General features: G+C 50.4%; 1 protein-coding gene across 1 annotated transcript in view; it reads right to left on the bottom strand.

The window, feature by feature from the left end:
- Window positions 1-22,274, bottom strand: part of LOC126581776 (unconventional myosin-Ia) — a 31,352-nt gene that overhangs the window by 5,322 nt on the left and 3,756 nt on the right. Inside the window, 4 exon segments of the mRNA XM_050245654.1 lie at window positions 5,068-5,270; window positions 5,346-5,453; window positions 6,990-7,185; window positions 7,262-7,683. Of these exon segments, the coding sequence (XP_050101611.1) occupies window positions 5,068-5,270; window positions 5,346-5,453; window positions 6,990-7,185; window positions 7,262-7,683 (929 nt within the window).

Genomic DNA, 22,274 nt, shown 5'->3' with positions numbered 1-22,274 from the left:
GCGTGGTCGTCGTAGTTGGTGAGTTTGTGCAGCTGCTGAGGCTGGCACCAGACTGGGAACGGGGTCTGAGGGCCCACGGCGAGTATCGCACTTTGCGGGACATTAATATTAATGAAATGTGTGTGGCATGTCATTAGAGTAATTTGAGTAACCGCGGCTTGAATCGGCGGTGATTGACATGTTTGCTCGTTAGTTTGCTTTCGTTGACAGGCCGAATTGGTCGAACTCATCCGGCACCAGTTCCTCATTGTATGCCAGCTGGCGGTGTTTGTGCAAGCGCATTACAGTTCGGATCGCATTGTTTCGCTGATCGGCAGACTATACGATCGTGGTACTTTCCGAAAAGTGTCCATCTTTCTTTGACACTTGATGCTGTAAGTGACAGAAGCTCAGAGTCACTTGAGCGCCACCAAACCTCGAATTAAGAACGATCGACAGAACACCTTCCTGCGCTTCTTCAGCCGTTCTCCTTTCAAGCTTGTGATCCTCCAGTCCAGATCGCTCGAATGTCTCGTGAAGTGTCAGAACCGTCACCATCCGTAGTGACACAAGACCTACTTAAGCCCGGTGCAACATCGACGACCCAGCATTTCGTCATGCATTCCACTGCATATTACCGTCACAGACCGGTCGCGAGCTCCGAAGTTAGTGTGTATGTGTGAATTGTTGGAGCTTTGTCTCCAAAGGGTTTATTCACCTCCCACCCCCCTCCCAACACTTCGCCCAGGGTCCCCACAGTTGACCGGAGCTCCGGTGGGCTCGAAATGTGATTTATGCGCAGCCTCCAGTCGCCAGCGGCAGTGTATTGTAGAAAGTTGTGTCCCAAGTAGGTCGTCGATGAGTGATCATCGCGGGCTTTGAAGTCGTCAATCGACGGTCACACCGCGGTGTGGTCCATCAGAACCGAATCTCACACAATCTTCATAATCGCGAGAAGCGGTCAGCGAGCGATTCCGCCTCTAAATTGGCCCCATGGCTGCTGACCCCCCGTTCCAGACCCTGAGAGGTCGCCGACATCGCGGCGTGGCTTAATCGAATCGGTTAATCGATCGGCAAAACGGGAAATCGATTTTGAACCCCTCCGCGGCGATCGCCCGAGTGCGCGCGCGCATGCCTGCAGCTGATGTTGCTGATGGGAAAGGGGCGGCACGATCCGATCTGCCCACTTGAACCGTTTTAGGGCCAGCTCGCCGTCTGTGCGCGCTCGGACTTGGGATTATTGTTAATCTTCTGCCTGATCGCTCACGAACGATCGCTAACGATCCTCGCTGGGGCTCGCGCTGTGCTGCTGCTGCTTCGTTCCGCTTTATCCCGCTGGCCACTACCACCACTTCTCCGCGACCTCTTAATGTGCCAGCTGCCGTGTGCGTTCTACGGGTTCGGATCGGTCAGCAACCAGGTAATGGCCACCGTCTGCTAGCAAGCCTGTTGCCTCTTGTCAGACCGTAAGCACAACATTCACTCGCGAATGCGATGCGAATGTGTCTCTGGCCTTTGCTCGTGTGCGCTCGCTCGTTGCTGCATCTCCAGCATCTCTACCGATGAGCAGCGCAATCGGCATTTCCTGTGCTGCTGCTCCGTTAGACACTCCGTTCGTCTCCGATTTTCGCCTCCAGCTCTCGAACTCTTTTGCTTCGCCAAGCCAGCAATTGCAAGCACCAACGCATCGCAATACGCAGCACGCACCATAATCAACAGCAACTGGCAAAACAACCTTTTCTTTTCATCCTTCTTCTTAAAAGCTTATGTTGATATGATTGTGCACCCCCCACCCCACCTTGGATCTCGGTGCCCAGCTCGGTGAAGCGTCCGGAAGAAGAAGGCCGCAGATCGAGGCCTTGGTCCGCGCGAGCATTTGCAAAACGAAACGGAATAAGCAAATGCGGGAATGTCCGGGGGAAACGAAACGCGAAAGACATAAAAGCAGCCAGCCAGCTAGCCCACGGGGACCACCCCGAGACCGAGTCGGGGACCGGTTCCAGGTGGGCACAGTCGTCGCAAAAGAGGGGCAAAGAAGGCGCGAGCGAGCGAGCGAGCTCACTAACGGAAATGCCGCGGATCGCTGAAATAGCTGGCTGGACGCTCGCGTCGCTGGGTGTTGATTATTTTATTTCATCGAGCATAGCGATTAGCACTAGCAGCAGGAGCAGCAGCAGTAGCAGTGGCAGGTTGAGATGAACGCCACGGAATGGAATGCATTGCACAGGAGGCAAAAAAATAATACAGATCGATCGTAAAAAAAAGGGCACCAACAACGTGATCATCGCTCGCGCGCTTAATTGGTTGTAATATGAAAATAAGTGCGTTCGCTCGCCCCGCGTAGTTGGAAAAATGTTGGAGTTGCCTCCAGGTGATGGTGAGTTTTGAAATTATGTTTTGTTGCTGCAGCGATCAGCGAGCCAACATAACATACATTTCGCTCCAAATTGCTAGCCAGGTAAGTGGTAGGTTTAGCTTTAATTCATATTCGCGCACTGCCAAGAGGCCAAAGGAACATTTAGGACCAGCTGATGCCGGTGCCAAGTTTCACCGATTTATGCCAACCTGCAAAGCGATCAAAATCGTTCAGTTTTTGGGGAAGAAATTTCACCATGCTGGCTGATTAACTTTCCAGCTAAAGGCCACCGCTTGGTTCAATCTGGGACAATCTGTGTTTGTTGTCCGGACAGACGTTGAAATCATTGTTTGAAAATCGAAACCCCCGGATCCGGATCAACACTTTCCATTCGAGTGGCCCCCCAGCGCATTTTCCATCACTTTCCCGGGCCTCAGTTCACTTTTCATTCTTCTCCGCGGTGGCCCGGATCCGGAGCGTGGAAAACCGGACTCACTTTCGTCAATCGATCGTAAGCGATCCGATGGACGACATGGACAGTGTGGACGTTTTTTCTGAAGCATCAAACAACGCCGAAAAAATACATTCACTCGCCGAACTGGAGGCTGGTCCATGGCGTGGACAGATCGCGCCACGCACTCGCCGAGACCCAGATTCCTCGACTCCGCCACCCGTTGGCCATTAAAGCCCGTTCATTAAAGTTAATTCCGTAATCAAGGAGCTGGCCGCGAGCTCGCGCGTCGATCATTCCGAAACAATGGCTGAATGTTGGCTGGTGAAAAAAGCTGGTGGGGCTTTTCGGCAATCATTTGGGGCTCTAATTTTCCTTCGCTTTGCTTTCATGCTCGGTCTCGGTGGGAGGGAGTACAGGGGAGGAGAAGCCCATCAACCTGACCGTGACATACTTTTCCCACTATTTATGTTCCGTGTGGCCAAAACAATCGCTTTTCCTTCAGCCGCCGGCAGCAAGTACGGCAGCAAGAACGCAATTAAATGTGTAAATCTCGTACTGTCTTTCTCTTTTCCACACACACCACTTCACTCTTTTGTCTGTTTGATGATTGAAGAAATTGAAAGCAAATTCGATCGTTGGGGCGCGTGGGCCTCAGTGGGTCACCGGGTACCACACCGCAATGCCGTGATTCGTTTGTGCAACGTTTGCTTTACGACTCTCCTCGAGGACCCAAGGGGTGTGTTGCGGCGCTTGAGGTCAGAAGTTCATTAAAAGCGGAGGACGTGATCGTCGGCGGTTTAATTGGTGGCCGCATGAAGGTGGCTCAGCGAAAGCGCGTCCACGATGATCGCAAGATTCGAATTCAATTAGCATACGCGGTGTGCCAAAAAGGAGCGAAGGAGGGAGTGGGCGCCAACCGCTCTCCGATCTCTCGGGCACTTTGATTTACCTCGCTTGTCTTCGCTAATTAGCAATATCGCATGGAAGGATCTCAGAGATCGGCCAAATACACAGATGGAACGGCCACGGCGATATGCAGAGGGGTATGCGGATGGGTTTGAACGGACGCTTGCGAAGCAATTCTTTATGCTTCGTGGTATTTGGGTACTCGATCAGTTTGACTGTAGTGCTGCTTCCTCCTTTGTTTTGATATTTTGTTCATCAGATCTCTCTGAAAGTGAATGGTTTCGTTGAAGATCTACTAAATGATTTCATCAATGTCGAAGGAAAAGAGAACATTCTTTTGACACTCACATTGTAAATTGGATTAGGTGTGGCTCAGCAAAAGGTGGAATTTTTTAATATGGACAATCACATTTCAGACGGTATATCCTGGAAATTGTGTAACGGAAACTAACTCTTGGGAAATTTCAACAAAATGTCTTCCTTATTCAATTTTTTTTTTCTAAACCGAACTCAGGCTACTAAGATTGAAAGCACGTAGCTCAGTTACCATAACAATCACAGCAACCATACAGATTTGCCTGATCTCTGAAAAAATAGAATCCTTCCAATTCTAACAGCAATTGTGACTAATAGAGGATGCTTATCCAGAACAATTTGGCTGATATCGAACTGAAAAACTGCTGGAAATCGGAGAGATTTTGTTTATTCTGACTCTAATCTCTAAAGTTATACACTGGTTTTCTCCTTTCTCTAAACACTATTAATTCGGTCAGGATTGGAATAGTTTTAGATAATGTTAACGATTTTTGTAAAATCAGCCATGCTACTTATGCAAAAAAGAACTTTCATAAATGCTCGTCGTCTATTGAAAAGACTCCCAAAAAACTCTCATATTTATTTGGTCCGGTTTGGTACATCTTTTATAGCACTTAGACTCTTCTATAAACAAGCAGAGGCATGTGAAAAAGCAGAAAAGATAATATGCCTTCAAAACAATTTGCATGAATAATGGTTTGGATGAAATAACAGATTCAGATTATTATAGATTATTGTTCAACATCAAATACGAAACATCAGTCGACAAAAAAACTACAGATTGAATCAAAACCTCGAAGGAATGTTTTGCGTTATGCGTTTTAAGTAATGGGTCATTCATTACCTTCATTGCCACATACAATTAGAAGGGCTTATCGTAAACAAATTACATAAAATTCATTTCCCCCCTTGTTCCTTGTTTGACTTCCCCCTAATCTCTTGCCGTCGATCGCTTCGTCGATCTTGGGTTTCAAATCTCGATCCCACAAACAATGAGCAGCTCGAGGGGACAATAGAATGGTGATTCCCTTGAGTGAGGGAGAGGAGTAATACTTACGAAGTACTTTCCATCGTTGAAGCGATTGTGCAGCGTTCGCATGACGGCATCCTCGGTCAGTGGTCCGGGCAGATGGATCAGATCGTCCATCTCGGTGACGGTGCCACCGGTCTCCGATCGCGCACCTTGATGACCACCGGCAGGTCCAGCCCCTCCACCGATCAACGTCCCCATATGGCCACCACCGGGATGCGCAACGATCGCTCCACCGTGTCCGTGGCTCATCGTGTATTGACTGTTGACATTGCCACCATTGCTGCCAGTAGTGGCACCGTGGCTACCAGCCCCAGTGCCGCCAGCACCACCACCACCACCACCTCCGCCGCCACCGCCGTGGTATCCCATCGCCGTACGTCTCGGAAGCGTTCCACCACATTGTATCGTGTCTGTTTGTGAGAAGAAAAACGCCATGAAAGTGTATGTGAATGAAATGTCATCAATGAGGGTTTTATATGTTGGTTGGCCACATTCTAGCGAAAAGAATTCCCGTGAAAAGATGTCCCGTAGAGTGCGGACACCCTGGAGGTTATGTTTGGTCTCTTTATATCCGGGAGGACCAGCACCAAGCAGATGTCACGCAGAGAGAAACTATGATTCCCAACGAAACCCGGCACCACAGTCACTCCCTGCGGCGTGGTGTGTCCAGAGGGCACCACATCATGAGGGCTTAAGCGATAAGATATGGCCGTGGCCGGAAAAGGAACGACTTAACGGTGTCACGCTTAATGCTGCTCGATTTGTCTCCCCAAGCCCGTGGTTGAATGGGTCCCTTGTGCATCACGCACCACTTTGGCCGCGGTGACTCTCGTCGGTGATCCTTCGCTTACGCACCACACCACCGATTGCCGATTACAACTTTCGCCCCCGGGAGGGAACCCATCGCTGCTGGTGCTTTCCCGATGCGATGCCATAAATTACCGAATATTCAAATGAGCTATCACCGGAATCGTTAGACCGCCTGGGTGATTATGGTTTGCCGGCAGGCCGAGGCGACCAGGCCATCACTGGAGTGGTGAGATCGCAAATGCGCTATCGTCGGCTCGTATCTTAATCATGGGCTGTCCGATCATGATCCAGTGTGATCGTTAAGGATCGTTGTATCGAACACTAAAGCTGGTAGCGATTTTTCCCCGCTGAGCCAGCTTCTTCATTTGACTTTCAAATTGACAGAGCCCAAAGACTGTGCAATTTGAAGCAACAATTTGGTTCGTTAAACAACCGAATGTCTCACCACCTTCTCAGTGTCACATTCTGATAAATGTGCTGCCGATCGAGCAAATTATGGTCGAACATTACGCGACCAGAGTGTACAGCACAGCGTGAAGGGCATTCTAGACGAACGAAAGTAAAAATGATGATGAGAAAATGATGATCAATGTTCAACCAGTGGGCGCCCTTCGGTGGCAGCGAACACACACGCTGCACCACGGATTGCACTGTGGCATTATGCAACTGGAAGCCAACTTGGACATTGGGTGCATCGTCGATCGTGACCGAAGTAAAAACAAAATAAACGCAAAAAAGATCATTCCGGGCAAATTACTATGCGGCTCAGGTTCACCTGAAAGGGAGGGGGGGGGGGGGGGGGGAGGGTGAGCTGCTGATGGATGATCGTGCATCGTCGGCTGAATGAGTGAAATGATTTGTAGCAGCAGCAGCAGCAACAGTGATCTCAAGGAGGAACGCGCTGCCTCCTGACTGACAGATGGATGACAGAGGACGGCACGAAAAGGCACTGGTACTCCATTAAATCCGAAACAGAGGCACTCCAGGAGAGGCTGCACGTTAACCTTCAGCCGACATCACATCGCAGACGCAACTGTTGCTCAACTTTCCAGCTCGATCTGTCGTGACCATCCGATGCGCCTCCCCCAGCCGCCATGACAGTTTTCCCTTGGCGATCAACTTCCCAATCAACTCACCTCCGATCAACATGGTTCCATTGGTGGCGTTGTGGTGTGGCAGCGGGTACGGGATCGAGGTGTTACGCGGTGATACGACGGGCAGGATACCGTTGGCACCGTTGGTGCCGTTGTGTTGGGCGGAATGTTGCAGGTTGCCGGCGCCAGTGGGCCCATTCGGAGGTAGACACTGGCCCGCGACCGTCAGCATGTGATTCTGTGCGATGGACAATCGACGATAAAGGAACGGATCAGGATCATCATTACATCATAGACGAATCCTTGACACTTACCTTTGCATTGTTGGCGGCGGCATTGTTTTTGTTATTGTTCGAGTTATTGTTGTTGTTGTTGTTGTTGTTGGGGCATCCATTGGCAAGATGGTTCGGTAGGACACCGTTAAGACCGTTGCTGGCGTTAACGTTGGACGCGAGCAGTCCGGCCGTAGTGAGGGCTGTCGATCCACCGTGGGTCCCAAGATTGACTGCGGCACCATGCTGTGCTCCTCCATTTTGTCCAGTGACGTTGCCATTTGGTGTTGTGGCCGCCGGTGACACTACACCGCCAGCACCAACAGGAACGGTTCCGTTTGGAGCACCACCGTTGGCGGGTGGTTGGCCACCGGTGTGCAGCCGGTTCCGCAGAGTCACCAGCTCCGAGCTGAGACTCTTGAGTCGTTGCTGCAGGTGGACGGCTTCGTTGGAGGAGGATGCATCTGTGGATGAAAATGGTGGAAAGCGTTGTTAGGACCAAGGTATTGCTAAGAGTTCTCATAATAAAGACAATAATATCCTAAAGAACGATTTTTTAAGATCGAAACGGAACATAAAAAGGTAGCGCATGTGTGCGTGGCATGGAACTCCTCGATTTAAATCGAGATCATGCAAGAGAACTGGCTCTTCGCCGACGACCATTCGAGCATCGCCATTGAATGGAAGAAAACTGGACGCCTTGGCTCAGCCTGGTAATTGTCCGGTGCGTCCGGTTGCTTTTTACTGGTCTGCACGAACGCACCATCAATTGAACATCGGCCATCGGCGACCATCACGACTCTCGGCCTTTTTCATTGAGGCTTTTTTTTTTTTGCTCCCAGGTTCGTGCTCGGACGGTGGCTGGGCAAATTACAACTTGTTAAACGCCACTACGCATGCAAGCAACGCTGCATGACCGCAAACGCAAACGCTTTGAACGAAGCAACACACATCTAGCACCAGGGCACCGACCACCTTTCCGCGTTGTGCCACTTCCTTCTCGAGTCCGGTCTCAATCCGTTGGTCTGAATGGACCTCACGCTCACTCTCGGCACGATGCCTTCGCTCTGGCTTCATCTTATTCGCAGGGCAGGAGGGAAACATTCGAAGAAGAAATAGCAGAGCGTTGAGCGAAGTTGAGCTTAATCTTATTATATCATTAAAATTCTCTCAAATAACACCCGTGGACGCCCAGGGCACCGGCGGTGTCTGATGACGCAGGAATGAGTGCCGGGAATGTGGCCGGGAGAATCCGAGATTCCAGTGGAGGGCAAGGAGGACGGGTGCGAGATGTTATAAAGCGGGCATTATCCAATTAACTCGCCTTGCGGCCAGCGCCAGTACGCCGAAAGGATGCCTTCGATTTTCGGTGATCGCACATCGCAATCAATCGCAGATCAATTGCGATTGCGGCCCCGGTAGCAGAAGGTGTTGTCCGATTGCGAGGTGCACCAGATCTTGACGACGGCATCGACGTGTGACATTATTTTTTTTTTGGCAATCCCAAGCGTCCAATTTGGCCAGGGCGGTGGTGCTCGAGAGGAAATCACCGAATCGTGACCAACGGACCCGCGTCCTCTGCCTCCTTCCTCCATCGCACCCAGACTGGCGCACAGTTCCCGTTATGATAATCACAGCCGTAACGCTCACCGGGACCAAAACAGAATCCACCGGGAAAGGGTGGAAAGTCCCCCCCCCCCAGCAGGCGGTACACCAGGAGCAACAGCACCGCACACGGTCATTTCGTAAATAAGCATTACGAAATAATTGACTTCGAATTGTTGCCTGCACGGTTTTCGGGAGCGGCAGCAGCAGCAACGGCGTTGCGATCGGTGCACTCTTCGATGGCGCTGCAATCGCAGCAACGCAGCGTGGAACGGAAAGTCGGGAACAGAATGGTCCGACCCGAACGGGCACCTTCTTTTATTGTTTCACCTGCACCGAATCGGCAGCAGCGGTCACCGGCGGTGCTGCGTGCTAGGTTTGCATTAAGCGGTTTTATTATAAACATAAAGCGTAATGATACGTTTTACGTCAGCTCATTTGTGCGGACATCTTGCGAACAAACGATGTGCCGACAGCGTGGCGAGCAGAGAGAGAGAGAACGTTCCGAGATGGCCGGCAGCGGTCGTCGAGTCGGGGATCGGTGACCCGGGAGTCACCGCGAGAACATAAAACAAACCCCTTGGCGACTAATGTATGAGATTGGCGCTACAGAACGAGCTGCTAACGGAGTGTCGGGCTCAGGCGGGGGGCCCAGAGTTCGGTTGTTAAAGTTCATCTGCCGCGAACGGTGCGAGTCATCGGAGTGCTCGCGTGGATTATGGAGTGTTTGTGTCACAGTGCCGCGTGGCCTTTTGCTCTTTAGGGGCTGGAGCTTCATAAAACCAAACAATGAAGAAGTTCAGGCTGCAGTATTAAACAGGGAAAGGAATACGTTGGAGTACTGGAGGAGTTGACTAACTAAAAGGTGACAAAAGCTCTCTAAAATCGTCGAGAGTTCCTGCTAGTTGAGGTCAGGAGTTAGTACCGTTGATAACGTAATACGAGAGATTCTAGCTAGCAACTTGTCAATCTTCAGCCTGAAGAAACGTTTGTTCAGCCAGGCGAGACTCGAGGCATTGGTCAAAGAGGAAGAAACTAGAACTATATAGGACATCTGTACTACTTACTGCACTAACACTCTCGTAGCACTTTAATGCGTTTATAAAGAAGAAGAATCTTAGTAAAATATTGCAAAAGAGAAAATAGAGAAACCAGTGTACGAATGCCATGAGAATAATAATCGACGTACCAGTCCATAAAGATGGGTATAAAGACTCATATTATCTCGGTATCGACATTGATTTGAAAGGAATCGAACTGACTGAGCTGGAAGATCCCATTCGGAAGAAACTTCAACTTCAGGAGTCCAGGATCGCTGGTCAGTCGCATCGCCGGTTAAGTGAAACACGTCACATCTCTTCCACTACTCCTCGCAATCTACGTCGTCTATCTCTTCACCTCTATCCCATTAAAGTAATTCAGTAATTGCAGCGCTTAGCACAATCAGCTTAGCGATAATGATTCCCAGGTACATCACCATCCGACGATCGTCCCTCACTCTCTGGTCCTAAATGCGATTTACGACTTCATCGACACCCTTCGTGCCCTATAGACCCAATCCACGGGCGTGCGTGCTTCTCGCACATCGCGTCACTTTCTACCCAGCCCAGCCAACGCCATCCCATTTGCGTTTCCCCATGTTCGGCCTCATTTCCCTCTACCAGCGAGCGAGCCACCGATGGACAGCATCACAGCGACGACGACGACGACGACGACATTTGCGACGAGTCCGAAAGCCACGACTTTCCAGCCATTTTCCAGCGTTCAAGTGGCCACCACCGGAGCGCGTGTGAACGACACACGTATGTAGGACGGAGTCGCTGGAGTACACCGGACCTCCCGGGCACCGGTTGCCATGCCCGGTGCCTTATGCTTATGTGTGGTCGCGATCGGCTCCGTTGTTTTTCCCCTTTTTTTCTCCACGAGTATCGGGGTGGTTTGCAACGCAAAGTTCAATGACCAGCAGGGTTAGTAGTTGCTCGTTCAAGCGAAACCAAACCACACCGGACGGGGAGCAGATGTGTTGCTTCCAATCCAACCAACCAGCCAGCGAACTAGCGAAGAAGAAGGACGGACGCTCGATGCTCGAAACGGTCAGTGGGCTTAGCTGCTCTACGATGAGTGCTTAGAGCGTGCTAAGAACAGATCAAACTGCTGCTTGTGGTGGTGATGAGCGTGGAATGAGTGTAAAAAATGTTGTTTGTTAGCTGGCTGACCATCCTTTGGGCGTGATCTCCACACCAGTCCAAACCGATACTCGAATACAATCCCAGTAACGGCTCCAGCGGTGCTGTCCAAACGGTAGGTGACCCCGATCGAGGCCAAGGGTCAGACGGTAACTCGGGAACGACGGGAGTAAATAACAACATTAGCGGACTCGGCGCTCACCGCTCGCACACACATTCCAACTGTGATTCCGGTTCGTACCGTGGATCCTACGCCATTCACGATGACCAGCTTGCTACAGAGGGCTCATAAAAAACCCCTCACCAACTTGCAGGCCTTTCAGAAATGCAGATTGCTGCATTCCGATGGTCGCGTCCGGATCTTCGGTGTGCACTCGCCACTCTGGCTGGCTTAGGATGCTGCTGCTGTTGATGATGAGGGGGGAGCTAGGGTTTGAAAATGTGTCAACAGGGTGGCAGGCAAGACTCGCGATGTCGTTGGGCTGGGTTCGCTTGAAGCTCTCTTGAGCTCTCCAGATAGTGAACGATCGATGGAATGATTTTGAATGATCCAAACTCCAGGGCGCAGATCCGTGATTATTCACCACAAGCGCAGTCGCGCGCGTATGTATTTGTTGTTTCTTCGCGGTTCGCGACTCCCTTCTTTGGACTTGGAGTGGTGCTCGGACGGTTGAGAAGAATGGCCAACGCGAATGGAACGCACCGCCGTGGCTTACCGTCGATTCTGCCGTTAGATGAGCGGTTCCTGTGCCAAATGCGAAATGGCCGCCAGGCGATGAACCGGTCGTCGACTCGTTGGGGCTTTCGAAAGACGACAGAGAGCGTTCCTCTAGAGGCCTGCTACTGCTAAGAAGGAAAAAGGTGTGCGCCCGCGCGCGCGCGCGTAATAAGATGCGCGATGCCCATTACACCATTCACGCCAGATGGTTCTCGAGGTGGCGCGAATGAGTTTCCTTTTCCTGTTCTTTATTTGCTGCCGATGCTGTTGCTGTTGTTGTTGTTGTGGTTGTGAAAAACAATCCTCCACAGCCACTTCATTAGGTCTTAATGAGCAGCGTTCAAAGTTCGATCCAACATTCTATGCGTAGCCAGAGGAGAAGAAGGTGATTTGAGCGTGCGTGCGTGTCCATTTGCCTGCCTGTCGGGCTGTTTACGTGAGTGTGTGATGGGTCAAATGGATGGGCTGCCCCGAGAATGGAGTGTAGGGAGAAAGAGGGAGAGAAAGCGAGACGAAAGCCGCAGCCGCAGCCGCGGTCAGACATTTTCACCTCGCCAAACGATGATCGCTCCAAACCTGAACATGGCGTGGCTGCAAAAGGCAGCACAGGGCTGGGCAGAACACGAATTATCGAACGGATTTCTCCTTGCTTCAAGTTCCCCTCCCGCTCTGCCCACCATTGGGTTCTCCGGTGACCTGGAGAGGTACAGGATTTGAAGCTGAGGAACGGTGCCGCGCCGCGATCACGAACAGCGTGGCTTCAAGACAGTCCGCCGTCCACTACCAACGGAGAGCTGGAGCGCAGGAGCGTTAATAGTCCGCTTGGGCCAGGTTGGGCTTTTGTGAATGAGATATGATCGACACGAGAGCCCGGTTCGCATGTTTCGAACCTTTTCCTCCTTTGCTACGGACATGATGGTCGAACGAACGAACGAACAAACTTCTGGAAGCCAACGAAACCGGACTCTCGTGATCGCTGCTGCCAGTGGTGGCCATCATACGGTGCGGCTCGAGGGGTTCCGATCCATCGATCTCTTGGGTCTCTGCGAAGCGTCATCCAGAGCTGGATGCTGCCTGGAGCATGTTCGACGGCACCAAACAACGATCACGACAGAGGGACCAGCGCAAGACAGAAAGAGAGGGATGCAAGAAAAATACAGAAAGGGAGAGAGACAGAGAGAGAGAGAGAGCAGCCGCTGGACTCCTTCTTGGCCAACAAAATTGATCGCTCATGTCGAGCGGTCCTGTCGATTCCGGCTAAAGTCCCGATTGAATGGCAGGAAGATTAAGTGGCGACCGCCATTGCCGCCATCGCCACACAAAGGCCAAGGCACCAGCGACCAGAGAGCGGGACAAAGGGAACGGGCCACTTGGAGACATGAAGTGACGTCTCACCGGGGGGTGCGTCCCACCGGTGGATAAGGTTAATTGGGATAAAAATGGTCCCCTAGGACCGCGTTGACCGCGTGCACATGAAGCACACCGGGCACGGCAAGACAAGTGGATCACTTCCATTCCATTCCTCGGCCTCGGCCAGGCCTGGACCATGCGCATGGCCTGGTCAAACGGAGCTACGGTGAAGCTGTCGAACAGGGCTGCCGGGTGTCATGTTGTGTTCGGCCGTGTTTGGCCCCGAAGGCGAATCTGGCCCCCGATAACGCCGCGTCCCCAAAGGCTGCACGTAACACGCAATCCCCGTTCGAAAGCGTCACGAAGCCAATCCAGGCGGGCTAATCCAGGAAGGTGACCACGCCAACGGTCCGGCCAACGCTGCGCAATTGATTGTGGAACGTTTTGTTCCATTTTTTGTTTTGTTCGTTGTTGTGGCCATTTTTGCAGCTGGATTTCATGCCTCGAGGGCTTAACCTCTCTCTCTCTCTATCTCTTTTTTCTCCCGCTTACACGGATAACGGATCGTCAGCCAGATTTGCGGAGCGACAGAGCGAATCGGGGAATATGTGTCAACCTGGGGGACTGTGGAGGGGCTCAGTGACAAGGTGGAGGACCCACCTGATCGACGGTGATGTTTTTGGGGTGATGGGGGAAGTGTTTTCTCCTCCTCCTACCGCTCTTCTCAAATACTGCCGTAATTGGAAGGTGTCCATCATTGGAAAGGAGCAAAGGGACGCAACAGACTGAGCACAAAAACGGTTGACAAACTTTCCCAAAGGTACAGCAACGTACAGCGTGACCTCTTCGCAATGACGTCATCTAGGATAAGTCATTGGCGGTGGGGAGATTGCTTCATTACAAATGGCGCACATAATGGCGTTTGGAGAAAGTTGAAAGATGATGGTCTTTAAGGATATACGATAGCAAACAATTGTATTATGTTTTATATCTCGAGATCAGTTTCCAAGGAGAATATTTCACGAGAGATTTACAAAAGAATCAGTGCCTTTTGATCAGAACCATGACTTATACTGTTATTTTTATGAGAAAACGATGGTTTTGTCGCTTTTTTATTAATAGAAGATGACACCATGATAATCATAATTGCTCATTAAGGGAGGCTTCGGTAATTTCTTACCAAAAAAAAGGATCATTTTTGACAATTTTTTGTGACCTAATAATTAAACTTTAATCTTTCAAGTGAATGTCATATTAAACTACAACTTTGGAAGAATATTTGGATCTATTTTGGGGAAGATTTAATGAAAACTTCATCCATGGCATCAAATGTAGGCAGTCGTGTCTTCGAAAAGATACTTTTTACGGTGCCAATCGTTGCTGCGTGATGGGTCATCAGCAAAATACAAATTGATACTCATTTGAAAGATTATAAGTTTATTCAGGTAGTCCCGTCGAGTTTTTGTTGAATTTCCTATTTTTTAATGATTTTTTTAAAAGTGATGCTTTTTGCGATTCTGCCAAAACACACGGGTTTTAAAGATTTGTTTAAAAAAAAGTATCAACAATTTTCATAAAATCTCAACCGGGCTATCGGGCAAAGAGTGTACATATTATGTGTTAAAAATTTCGATTCGATCGGCCCAGTAGTTTTAACGGTACGATGTGCACCGACTTTGAAAACGTTGGTTTTGGAAAACGCTCTTCAAAGTAGCGAGCTGCATGGAGCCTTGTATGAAACGCGGATTTTCAAAAATCTATAACTTTGTCCGTTTTGCTAAGATTGATCCAAAAAAGTTACCCAAATGTTCTTTAAAGGATCAGCATTGAGGGAAAAATGTTAAAAATATGGGTCAGCCCCCCTTTAAGACTCCTGATCAGTGTTCAATGACGAACGCTATACAAGTTTGGATATTTTAATAAAATCTGGCGATAGTAATTCAGCTTTACAATACTGAACTAAGCGCTGCGTGCATGGTATGTAATGTGGAAATGCGACCGCCATTCGTTATTTAATTATTTTCCCGTTTTATCAATCTATATTATAAGTAGAATGTATGCTGATGGTATTGCTTGTTGATGGCGAACAAGTTGGAACCAATTTATTGCGCTCGCAAGATTCCCTCAACACCTTCTGCGAGTGCACGGTTGTTTACGTCATTCCGCACCATGCCGTCGTTCCCTGGCGCGATTTAATGCTCCAGAAATCAGATCACAGTGGACAGCCGCTCCAATCCAGCGCTCCAATAAATTAGTTCCAGCCTATTTTATCCGATTTTATTGCGGTTCTACAATGGAATGGAACGAGTGTACCGCATCTTCTCTCTAGGAGACTTATTTCCAATGCTCCTCAAACAGAAAGAAAACAATAACAGACATCTCGTTCCATCTGTTTGCAAATAATTTACTTAGAAATGGTGCCGTCATGGGGCGCACACCCGCAGAGGGGGAGCACCTTTCAAAACAGGCGATCGAGTCCAATAACAACGCACATAATTGCCAAAAAAACAGCGAATTCAGGGATCTTGGGATGCGTACGGGTTCAATCGTGGTGGAACCGAGTGCCTTCCACAGACCGCCACGACGCAACCAGCCAGCCAGCGCTGGACGTGGACGTGGACGAAACGAATCCCGGCAGAAGAGGAAATGGCCGAGATACAAATTAACAATTTCGGCACCTGCCACGAATGGCAAGAGGGGGCCCTCGGTGCGCCGGTAATGGATCGTAGCGGGGAAACAGCGCAAGAAGTAGAAGCAGAATTGAAGCGAGCGAGAGGGAGAACGAGCGCCAAGAAAAAGAAGAAGGTGGAAGATGGAAGTAAGAAACGCGAACCGCGAACCGGCGAGGCCGAGTATTTTTGTCCCAGTGTCATCAATTAATCACGCATCTTTCCGGAGGCCGATACGGCGCAATTCTGGCGCAATAAAATGGCGCGCGCGAAGTGCTGCCACCGATACCGTTTGCCGACTGCTACCGCCGTCAACTCGCGTTCCAGTCTTTTGATTGTTGATGGAGCTTAAGGAGGAACGGTACGCTCGGTCGCTCGGTTGCACGCGATTTGTGAATCTTTGTTAATAAAAATCAAATAAAACAAAAATGGAAAAACGGCCCCGAAATGCCTTAAGTGGTTAACGAGAAACCAGCAGGAGCAGCGAGCCGAACCTAATGTGAAGAGGCGAATCTAACGTGATCGCGATCGCCATCGGGAACCTGTTGTGGTTGCCTGCATCCCTGGCGGTGCCAACTGGCCATGCTCAACCTCGTTTAAGTGCCACTAACGACGATGACCATAAGACACACAGTTCGTTGAATTCAAACCCAACCGACCAACGTCGTGGCTCGATCGCAGGGTTTCTGGTGCTCCCCATCCCCACCCCCAGAATGATAAATTCGATACAATTAATTTTATGAATCGATATAAATTTATGCAAATAATATCATATGCATAAGCGAGGAAAGTTGGTGGAACTTTTTGGTCTTCGGTTCGCTCCGGTTTTCTCATTTTTCTTCTTCCAGTTTCTTTGCGCGCTCTCGGGGTGACTTTCGTCAACTTTCGTCGCATCATTTACACCGGTCACCGGGAAGAAAGTAGAAGAAGAAGAAGAAGAGGAAATATACACTGAACCCGATCAAAACATTCCGCTGGTTCTCGCCTGGCATCCGCGGCCTTCTCCCCGTCTCTCTCTCTCTCTCTGACAAGGGAGAGAACTGGTTTCGATTGGGTTTGACGCGCGATCTCGCGTTCGCTTGACGTTCCTGGCCCGGGCCGCGCCAATGCCGATCGAACCTGAAGTGTCAACCGAACCTGATTTCGATCACATCAACACGGTGGCAGGCAACGAAACGAAGGATGCGTGCCATCGGCCTCGCAGGTTGACGGTTAAATTTCGGCATCGAGAGAGCAACGGAGAGAAAAAGAAGAAGAGAACTGCTGAGCTTCCCGGGGGGGAGCGTAAAGAAGAAACGCGAAGAAATGTTTCACCAACGAATCTCCAGTGGCACCGCATCGCAAACATAACTGTTTCCGAGGTGTAAAAACACAAAACCACAAACCAACACAGAACAGAACACTGACTGGCTCGTTGTGGGAGCCATCTTCTGGTTCGTGAGCTGCTGAGGGCTGCCGGAAAACAACGAGCCAACCACGGTGACGTGATAAATAATTCCAGCTTTTGATTGATTGTAAATAAAAAAAAAAACAAAAAACAAAGAAAAAAGCAAAACGATTTAAGGTCCCGCACCGTGGGAGAAGAAGAGCTGATCGAGTAGCAGTCGCGAAGGTCGCTCGCACACCATCGCTCTGGCACTCTCGTTTTATTGTTGTTTTTCCCCGCTTCTGCTCCACTATTCGCTAGACCGAGGGGAGCTGCGTATTCAAAAAGGGCTTCCGTTGGGCAAAGGAGAACACTGCTATCGGGCCATAGTGCGATAGCAAAACCATTTTGAATGTTTTACGACCCGCGCGCGCGCGCGCGCTGGATTCCATTGCGGAGCCAGCGATTAAGGTTGCGGCAACCAAGAAGGCGACACTGGGTTCCCGGGGTGAACATCTAGCCAGCACAGCGGCATCCAGCTGTGCCAAGAGGCTTTCCAATCCACCTCGGTCTGGTCTCTCCCTCTCTCTCTCTCTCTGTGTAAGCATCAGATCAGATCTTTGATCCTCCTGGGCTGCCCACGGGGCTTGATAGAAAAGTCGCCGTCGACGGAAGCGAAATTTGAAACCTTTTGCGTCGAGCCAAAGATAATCCTTATTATTGTGTGCTTCAGCTATTAGCGAGGGCACGCCATGGACCGGCGGGGGAATGGAAAGTATGCAAAGCGAACCGAGCGCGCCTTTAGTGATCGCGACCACATTGGGCCCCTGCCCATCGAGGATTGTTTTCTGTTTTTTTTTCTATTCCTTTTTCCCCCGACCCGTAAGAAACAGGTCACCAAACTGATTATACGCACGGTGGTTGGTTGGTGTGTGTTGGGAAGCTCCACAATGGGAGGGAGGAGGAGGATCGGGAGGACTCTGTAACGGGTTCGGGCGCTCTTTGGCTTCCCCGATCTTCCTAACATGGTCTAATGATGGTCAGCATTCTGAATAGTAATGGTTGCTTTTGTGTGTTCGCTGACCATCCGAACAGGTTCATCTATCAACATGGCAATATCATCATCACCATCATCATCGCCATCATCATCATCATCATCGCGATCATGATGGCAGGCTTTCCAACGAACGCTACCGTCAAACGGTTCGCGGGTTCGTCGTCCTCAATGTCGAACCTCTAGCGCGCATTGAAGTCTTTCGTCGCTCCAGTCGTCGCTGCGTGCCGAGCCGATGTTTCGCACGCTGATAATCTACCACAGGCGGGCGGTGAGGCCTCGCTGTCAGTCATCTGTCATCGACGAATGATCCGTTTTGGGAGAGGAAGAGGCAAACGGCAACGCACGCGGCGCACCAGCTTCTCGCGAGGACATTCCCCTCTTGACATACGGTGGTGGTTCGGTTCGCCAGTCACTGTATTATCGCCTTATCTTGCTCTCTCTCTCTCTCTTCTCGCTCCATCTCTCACAATAATAAAAAACCAACACACATGGCCTGTCATTAACCAACCTGCCACGGTGGCACTCAACCTTCGCACCGAAGACCGCCTGATGGATGATTTCCTGCATTCCAACCTGCGTGCGAGTTCCCGCTCCCCCCGTGTTGCTTCCATGCTTTCTTCTCCACCTCTGGAGCCAGTGGATTGCGGTGGATGACTGTGAACAGCAATTAGGTTCCAATTATCATTCATCGCTAAGTTAATTCAATTTTAAATCCTCTGCTCCACGCCGCTCGCTGTGCTCCGGTGCCTCGGGATTCTGTTTGGCCTTTTTCAGAATTCCCCCGCTCTCGGGAACAGCAGCACGGCACGGCACGGCACCGGCATGCTTGGTGCGCACGTGCGAAGATCATGAAATTGAATATCGTTAATTTGACGCTCCGCGGCGCTCCGGGCGGGATCCAAGCTGAGCTGAATTCAAGCGCCCATAGAGTTGAACACTTTATTTGGCAGTGGTTTGGATAATGGATTGGCCTCTTGGGGAGCATCATTTGCATTCTAATCTCAACATGCCTCTCTTGCCTACGACATAGTTTCTGTTCTTCAACACTGAGTTGCGAGAAATGGACATCAGCTCTGTAGCGACAACATCCATCAACCGCACCGGAAGCTGTCACTCTAAGACACTCGGCGACCACGCCCTGCGTCTTCGGCTCTCGTCCACGCTCGCGCGTTTAAGAGAAGCGTTTGATGGTGGCGATCGAGGCAAGACTCGAGCTCCCCGAAAACGGTGTGCGCCAGATCACTCTCGCCACTCTGTCTCTATTTCTCTTTTTTCCTCGACTCGACTCAACTCGGTAATGTGGTCCATTTTCGGTCACCACTCCAACTTTATGACCTCACACAGGCACACGGCACACTGCACGAGCTCGCATTTGATGCTTTCTATCCACTCACGGGTCAGCAGCGCGCACGGCAATACACGGGAAACCTTTTTGGTTTTTGGACTCCCGCAGAAAACGGTGACGGTCGAGGTCTGTAATTAAAATTCTCTTCTCTCCCTCGCACCGCAGAGATCCAGATGGTGGTGCGTCTGGGGTGCAACTGGCTGAAGGAAAAACCTCGAAGTGATGGTCCTGTTGGATCGACAGCCATCGATCGATCGATCGATCGACCGGACTGGGAATTGACGGCTGTATCGAGTGACCTGCTGGTCATTTGAGGGGCAAGTCTTATGATGATTACACGTTAGCTTGACCGTTGGATGGGGAATAGAAACTTCGAACCCCTGAAAGGTCACTCCCAAAAGGGATTAGAGCAGTGGGAGCGTACAGGTCGAGTCATACTTTCGCCACGCGGTTATGATGCTTCATTTTGGGTCGAGTGTTAGGTCGGGAAGCGTTAAGATTACGCATGTCGCTCGTCCTGTACCACCAAGAGAAGGAGAGAGAAAGAAAACTCCGTCGAACGTCTACCAAGATGGATGGTACGGCTACCGAGCTGCCAAGCTAATAAACAGTTGCCTTTCGTTTGCGCCGTGCTGCTTCATCTCTCAACGCCGCCATCTTCTTCTTCTAGGTAATTTTATGCTGCTGCGCCAAAAGTAACGGGCTGGTCGTGCTGGTCGGTCGCCAACACACCAAACATCAAGCGAATCATTCGACCAGCCAGAGCTAACGTTGAGTTTGCTCGAGTTTCGATCTCGCTCGATCATGGCCGGCGATCAAACCGGCTGTCCCGCTAGGAGGCAAGATATTGACGAGTTCAGCTCCTTCCCCTCGAATTCGAACACAAACAGGCCCCTTCTTTGGGAGGATTGCAATAAAAATAAATTTTCGTTTTAAATTTTGCACTCAAGTATTTTTACGATCGCGGTGCGTCGTGTCGATCGTCTGTTGCACCGCGCGTGCGTTCGGAGTCATCGTTGGCGAATCGATGCTCGGGGTCCTCCAAAAGCGAACTCGCAAACAGTGTAATTTATAGCGCCCAAATGCCAAAGAGGGTAGCAGTAGCAACAAACGATTATAAAAAGGTTTACTGTCGGCCGGCTACGTCGTTGACACATGGAGTGGTGCTCCGAAGGTGTATTCGAACCGCAAATGATATTGATTGGAACACCCATCGCTCTGTTTTTGGTGGAATTTACTTTTACAGAGCCCTGCCATGAAATGTAACTTATTTAAATGAACCTCCAGCACAGGGCGTAGCAAATGAACAATCGAATCGTACCGCGAGCTGAAAACGAAATCGTATTCCCCGCCGTACCTAAAGCAAAATGGAGAAGCCCACCAGCATCAAGGGTGAGCTAATGTGCATTAGCTGCTGCTGCTCTGCTGCTTCATGCTCTGCCATCGCCAAAATCGGCCTCACGGTCCCACGGAACGAGGGGGCGGGGGAAAATCGTGACAAACCATTCTTTTCGCAAACGCCGCTTTCACCCCACCAGCCCCTTCAGCGGTGGTAATACTCGCAGCAACAGCAGCATCAACAGTAGTAGAAGGGAGCAAACACCGTGCACCCTTTCTAAATGGCGCACAAGCTACTACCTTCAGCCGCAGTCACACTGAGCTGGCCACAAGACAAGTGAATGGGTTGGTGACGACGTCGAGGAGAAGCAGAACACTAGCTGGCATGCTCCCCTCTCGAACGGGTCAAAACGGTGTGCGCGCTACGCTCTGGCCTCTTATGCCATTTGGATGCCATTTTGCGACGGCCAACCGAAAGGGATCGCTTAGCGAAACAGCTTTCAGCTGGCTATAGCTGGTGCCGTTGAGTGGCCTCTTTCGTTTTCAAGCGCGTTGCTGTAACATTGTCAGCAGAAGCCATACCAGCCAGACACAGCTACCCAGGGAGGCCAGCGGTCGTGATCGTGATGATCTTGCGGATGGTTTCTCAAATTAGCTTTCGTTTTTCAGCGACAGAGAGAGGGAGAGAGGGAGAGAGAGAGAACGAGTAGCTTTATTTTATCGATCGGAAAAGGTCGATCCGAAAGAATGACAATTAAAAGTGATCAACTCAATGCGATCTTTGCAGCACGATCAGCATGATCGAATGAAACTTCGAAAGAGAGAGAGAGAGAAAGAGAGAGAGAGAGAGAGAGAGAGAGAGAGAAAGAGAAGAGAGAATTGAGAAAATATCTTTAATAACTCAAGCGCATCGAAGAAAGGAACTTGAATGAAGCAAGCACGCCAGAAACCTCGCGAATACCCTCGGCGACCACGAGACAACAAAGCGGCGCGCGAGAACGGCGACCAAACTACTGGCATCTGGAGTGGCCAGATTTAATTAGAGAATTGAAATTTGATACGCCCTACCCTGCAGTGTGCGACGGGGCAAAAATAATGCGAATACCACACCGAGAACGACGACGACGACGACGCACCGCAGGACCGAGCGCGAGACCGAACCCAGACATAAATTATGTAGGAATATAATTTGTTCTCCTTGCGACTGCCTTTGCGGCGGCGTCGTCTTCTCCTCGCCAAGACAGATTTGCAAAATACCTTCTTTTTGGCCCCAAGACCAAGGTGAGGTTTTTGGACAACGAGGACCCGCCACGTTTGCGCGCCGTTGTTTACGTATCCCCTCCTGACACAAGGGCCTCTTTCCTCTTCCTGTCTGCCTTCCTGCCCGAGGAATGTGAACAAAACATTCGGAGCAATGCAAA

The sequence above is a fragment of the Anopheles aquasalis genome, chromosome 2, assembly GCF_943734665.1.
Source record: "Anopheles aquasalis chromosome 2, idAnoAquaMG_Q_19, whole genome shotgun sequence".
Taxonomy (NCBI): Eukaryota; Metazoa; Arthropoda; class Insecta; order Diptera; family Culicidae; genus Anopheles; species Anopheles aquasalis.
This window is presented reverse-complemented; position numbering and strand designations above follow the sequence as displayed.